This window comes from Arachis hypogaea, chromosome 1 (genome assembly GCF_003086295.3).
Source record: "Arachis hypogaea cultivar Tifrunner chromosome 1, arahy.Tifrunner.gnm2.J5K5, whole genome shotgun sequence".
Taxonomy (NCBI): Eukaryota; Viridiplantae; Streptophyta; class Magnoliopsida; order Fabales; family Fabaceae; genus Arachis; species Arachis hypogaea.
This window is the reverse complement of record NC_092036.1, coordinates 51121578-51127177: the sequence shown is the minus strand read 5'-3', so window position 1 is coordinate 51127177 and position 5600 is coordinate 51121578. Positions and strand designations below refer to the sequence as shown.

Here is a 5600-nt window from a genome sequence, read left to right as displayed (position 1 = left end):
AAAAAGTCATGATTTTCTTTTTATAGCTGGAATTTAGTCGATTTACAGGGTCCGAAACAATACTAGTGAACTTTAAAATAAGAAATGAGTAGTCTATTTTATACGACACCTTTACTCGAGATTTTCTTGGACTTCAATTCACTTAGGAATTTTCTTTATTTTTCCTGCAAAACACATAAAATTTCTTTTAAAAAAAATCCTAAATTATGCAAATGCCCTATCATTCTCAAATAGGACCTAATGGTTAATGGGCATTTTTTCTTCGCGACATATGAACATAAATAACGGGTAGTTTATTTATAAGCATAGTTTTGAAAATAAATTTTGAACTGTTCTGATTATTAATTCATCTATTTAGAGATTCAGTCAACTGGAATTCAATTGAAATATTCAAATTATAATAAAATAATATATAAAATTATAAATAAATATACAAAATATAAATATATTTTAGTATAAATTTAAAAAATAAACAATGTTATTATATATTATATCTGTACAAAAATCCTTAATATCGCATATTATATATTATAGAATTATTAAGAATAATATACACAAACAGATCAACTTACTTGTATCTTAGATCTTAGCTTTTTTTATTTAAAAAAATATATTCTGTATTTTTTATTTTTAATATATATTTAATTTAAATTAGATATGTTATATTAGTATCTTACAAAAATATATAATTTATGATAAAAGACATATTGGATGCTAATTAAATCCAGCTCACATTAACCAATTTGGGTTGGTCGAAAGGTCAGCTCATTCGTCCGCTTAACCAAGTGTCAGGAGTTCGAACCCCGCCTTGTGCATGCAGCAACTCATTAGCCAGCTGCAGACCTTTAAATGTAGCTCAGATCTACGATGAATTAGTTCTTAACCTGTCGGGTTGGGAGATACCGTTTGGATAAACCAAAAAAAAAATGCAGCTCACATTAAATATAAAGAGATTTGTTTTGCTCTGGGTGCTAGAGAGGTTAATTGTGTTTTGAGGAGAGGTTAACTGCATGGGCACATGTGTTTCGAAGGATAAAATCGATATTATTGTGATACATTAACATTGTTTGTTAGAGATATCGGACTTGTTTCATTGAAGGTGTTTCTATCTAAAACATTAACCAGGTCAAAAAAGATAAATTGAGTGGGCTTTCCAGTTAAACATGTTGGACCTCATACTCCTCCAATCCTAATCCTTATTATTTGAGGTGTGGAGGAGTAAAATAAAAGTAATACTCTACTCTTTCACCAGCCAGTAGCATCTACTCTTCTCTGCTTGTCTTTTTCAGCAGTCTCTCTCTCTCTCTCCATTTGTTCGACCAACAGGTTCAGCAGTTTGATATCGGTTTTTCTCTTGGCGGTTTTGTATTGTAAATCAAATTGCCAAAGCTAGCAGTTTTCAATGGAATCAATTCGATTTTCAGAACCTTGTTCATTAGTGATGAATTTGTGGCTACAAAAATAGTTAGGCAGAACCACATGTTAATAATAAGTAGTTAATCAAGTGAAAAACTGTCTGATACATTATTGTTTTATCACATTCACATGTAACAACAAAACTGTACATTCACTCATAAAAATAAAAAATAAATAAAAAAAACTGTACATTCAGTCATTTACACGTTAGTCTCAAATATTCAAAAGAATTGTTTAAAATACTTAGAGAAAAATCTAAAACAGCCTCTAACGATTACTACAAAAGACAATGAGGCCTTTGACAAAAAAAAAAAAATACCAATCCGGCATCTGAGCTTTACTTTTATGAGACAGATTAGCTCCTGTACCAAAAAAAGTCATTGTATTTTTTTTGGCACAAAAACTAATCAGTTCTATAAAAAATATCAGGAGCCGAATTTTGTATTTTTTTCTTTGGAGGCCTCGTTATCCTTTCGAGATAATTGTCAGGGGTCGGGTGGAATATTCACTCTACTTAGAGAATTAAAACCTTTTTTGCAGGCATATTGGAAAATGAAACAAGAACTACCCATTAATTATTGCTAGTAAGAAACTAGTAGCTTCTGGAATTAAGTTATAGCCCAATAATATAATTGAGAGAAGAAAAAGCGTTACATGAAGGGAAGAGAAGAAGCCAGTAATTAAGATATTTAATAGCCTCAATCAAAAGTTTCCCATTTTGTTGTTACAACAACTGAGTCCCAATGTTTTAGTTGTTGCTCCTCCACTGCTTTAATTTTTTGAGGCACGTTTTTTTCCCTTTTCATCTTCAATGTATCAAGAGTCTCAATATGCTTCTGAACTCTCCTAACCTTCACACACACACACACACGCATATATATATATATATATATATATATATATATATATATATATATATATCATTTTTAATTTTCGAAATGCTCAACGTAACTAACGAACATACATAAGATGACATAATAAATAATTAGTATATATCAATTCATGGATTAATATTGCATCTACGAAAATCTATCTTAATTAGTAATCACCTGCTCACTTTTTTGTAATTTCAGGTCCCCCTCAGCGAAAATTTCATTCAATGTAATCAATATTCTCATCAGATTTTCTGTCAAACTCTCTATATGCAACTCTGCTACAACCTCGCCTGTAGAAGCACCAGCTTCCAAAGCTGAAACCTACTTAATTTTATTACATTAAAGTCATTCATTCCAATGAAAAAAAAAAAGAAAAAAAAGGTAAAACCCGATTTTATCTCTCCAAAATTCAAAGATTATTTGCTAACTATTTATTTTATTGTGTTTAAAAATTTAAAATATCATTTAGTAATTGAGCTATCAATTTTGTCCTCAAAATATTAGTTCGCTAGAAAGAACTAACTTTTCATGTATAACGAAAAATGTTATGAATATTTGATGGAATAATATTATTTTGAGAAGTGGACATAAAAATATGCATATAAAGTTGTAAGATTAGATTAGATACCTTGTGAGCAAGTGGTTGAACCTGGTGATTAATTTCCTTCAAGGATTTTGAGGTTTTCTCCTTCTTTGCAATTCTTAAGGTCTCAAGCATCCTTCTTTCTCTGCTCTCAATTTTCTCAAAAAGCACCAACTTTGATCCATCTCTGACTCTTTCAACGTCCAAATATGATTTTGAATCTCTCTCTTTCTTCTTAAACATTAACTTTTGATCCTGAGCATGCAACCCTGTACATTCTCTCAACATCTTCTTCAGTTCCCCTGCACCCCAAAATGAACCATGCATAACCCAAAACAACTCATCATCATCGTTGTAAAATGGAACACATTATAATTGTTCCAAGATATGAAATATTAAGACAGACGATATAATAGAGAAATTAAAATATTATTTGTTTATCATTATATTATCTTATTCATAACCCAGAGAATAAATATTAATAGGTAAATGATTCAACAACATTGGATTAAATAAATTCTTATAGCATATTAAAATTGAGACTAGATGAGTCTAACTCCGTTCTAAAAATTATATTTTTGGCATATATATATAATTTATAATAGTCTAAGAAAATATAAAATCTTGAGACATAATATTAAAATTTGTCTCCAAACTAAGGATGCATTATTTGTATTTGTATTTTTTATTTTTTATTTTTAGTATTTTTATTTTTTAATTTTTGTGAAGAAAAAAAATGAAAACAATAATTTTTTATTTTATTTCTTATTTTTTCATTCACAAAAGCAACAAAATTTAAAAATAAAAATAAAAAATAAAAACTCAAACCAAAATAAATTTATATTTTTATCTTTGTTTTCTTTTCCAAATAAGTTTAGTCTCCTAAACATAGCAAAAGAGAACTTTAAAATTTACATTTACCAAAACTTGCATGCTAACTAATACAAAATTCGTGATACGAATTTGTCTTGAAACGTATTTAGTTTGTATTTTTATTTTTTAATTTGATTTTTTGTGCCTTTTATTTTTGGAATTTTATAAAAAAACTTTAAGAGGTATAAAAAAAAATTTTCACCAAACTTTGAAAATAAAAAATATTAAAAATAAAAATAAGAACATATAGCAAAAGTATTTTAAGATTTTATATTTCCATCTTCTCCAAATAAGTTAAGTCTCCTAAACATAGGAAAAGAGAATAACTTTTGAAATCTGCATTTACCAAAACTTGCATGCGAACTAACACGAAGTTCGTGATATGCAGATCCATATTTCACTTTAACCATGATGGTGGACATTGCAGCCGAATCGGAGTTTCGATCCGAGTTTGAATCACGCTTCTGAACAAGCATTCCACCTGGCCTTAATTCACATTCATGACCGGATTTCTTACCCTTAGAAAACATGTTGTTGCTGCTCATCGTTGTTGTTTCTTTATTGTGTGACATCTTTGAAGGAAAGAATATATTGTTAGAATTTCAAGCCTAATTTGAATCTTTCCAATAAACAATTTAGGTACTACTATTCCCTTGTGTAAGAGAACAAGAAGAAATTAAGAAAGAACAACCTTAGCAAACCAAAAAGCCTCTTACACATAACATGTTGCAATTGATGAAAAGGAAAGTTGAGTGAAATTAAAGTAAATCTATAGAACCTTGTATTGAGGGTTTATTAGTAGTCGGTGGAAGATAAATAAGAAAGAAAAACGACCCAGAAATACAAGAATAAGGGAAAAGAATAGTAGAGAAAACAAATGGGCACCACTTAAAAGTATCAGAATTAGAAGAGAAGAATCTAAAAGGATATGAACAAGTGAAAATTAAAAAGGGAGAAGTAAAGAAGAGAGAGATGGTTGGTTGTCTATTATAGTGAAGGTTTCACCCTGGGAAGTGAGATTTGGTCAAAATTTAATGTGTTGTATGGTTTTTTTGACATAAGAATTGAGGAAGAAGGAAAATTTAATGAGGAGATAAAGGGCACAATAAATTTTGCTGTTTTTGCTCTTCTTTTTCTTCTGTTTCACCTTTAGTAGATGAATGCATACATGTAGTTAAATGTCGGTGAGAATATGAGAACACTAGAGGGGAAAAAAGAAAGAAGAACACTGAACAATGGTTGGAGTTTCAAACTAGTGTTGTTCTTAATATTTAAATTTGTTATTCTAATTTTGAATTATAACAGATTTTACAGACTCACAACTTTTTTCCTCAACTCGAACTATCTTTTAAAAAAATTGAATTCTAAAGGTAACTTTATTAAGGAAAAATGGCACAGACGAAAGTGAATGCAGAAAAAGGTGGAGCCAGTTGTCACTTGTCTGTTTCCTTTGAGATTTCAGGTGGAATAGGAAGTCATTTTATTAGCCGAAAGAAATTAAAAATCATATTCTGTGAGTAATGTTCAGTGAATATTATGAGTGGGATACAATTTTAGTGTACCTCCACTCAACTCAAATATCAGTTCTCATTTTAATAGCCGCATTGGTTGCTACAAATTTACAGCCATTCTAGGATGGCAATGGTTCCTTACTTAGGTTTGTGGTTGATTTATTTTCATCTTCTTGTTCTAATTAAGTTCCATGCCTACTCAGTCTAATCTAATGTAGTATATGATGCACCATAAAGTGATGATGAGTAGAGTATTATTTCTACGAGAAATTGTTAATTTATTGAATTTAATTTAATGAAACTGTTATTTAAATAATATTTTTTTAAAATGCAAAATAAATT

At 29.3% G+C, this 5600-nt stretch overlaps 1 protein-coding gene across 3 annotated transcripts; it reads right to left on the bottom strand.

The window, feature by feature from the left end:
- Positions 1-1480: 1480 nt before the first annotated feature.
- LOC112803878 (BAG family molecular chaperone regulator 1) lies at positions 1481-4989 on the bottom strand. 3 transcript variants are annotated; one of them, XM_025847332.3, is made up of 5 exons: positions 4439-4577; positions 4094-4319; positions 2920-3176; positions 2466-2612; positions 1967-2267 (listed from the first exon to the last, which is right to left on the bottom strand). In XM_025847332.3, exons 2-5 carry the CDS (start codon positions 4317-4319, stop codon positions 2115-2117), a joined length of 783 nt encoding a protein of 260 aa, XP_025703117.1. In that variant the 5' UTR covers positions 4439-4577; the 3' UTR covers positions 1967-2114. The 3 variants fall into 3 exon arrangements, with proteins under 3 accessions (XP_025703126.1, XP_025703117.1, XP_025703130.1); XM_025847345.3 differs by having other exon boundaries at positions 2474-2612; positions 4094-4646; XM_025847341.3 differs by lacking the exon at positions 2466-2612 and having other exon boundaries at positions 1481-2267; positions 4094-4989.
- Positions 4990-5600: the final 611 nt, after the last annotated feature.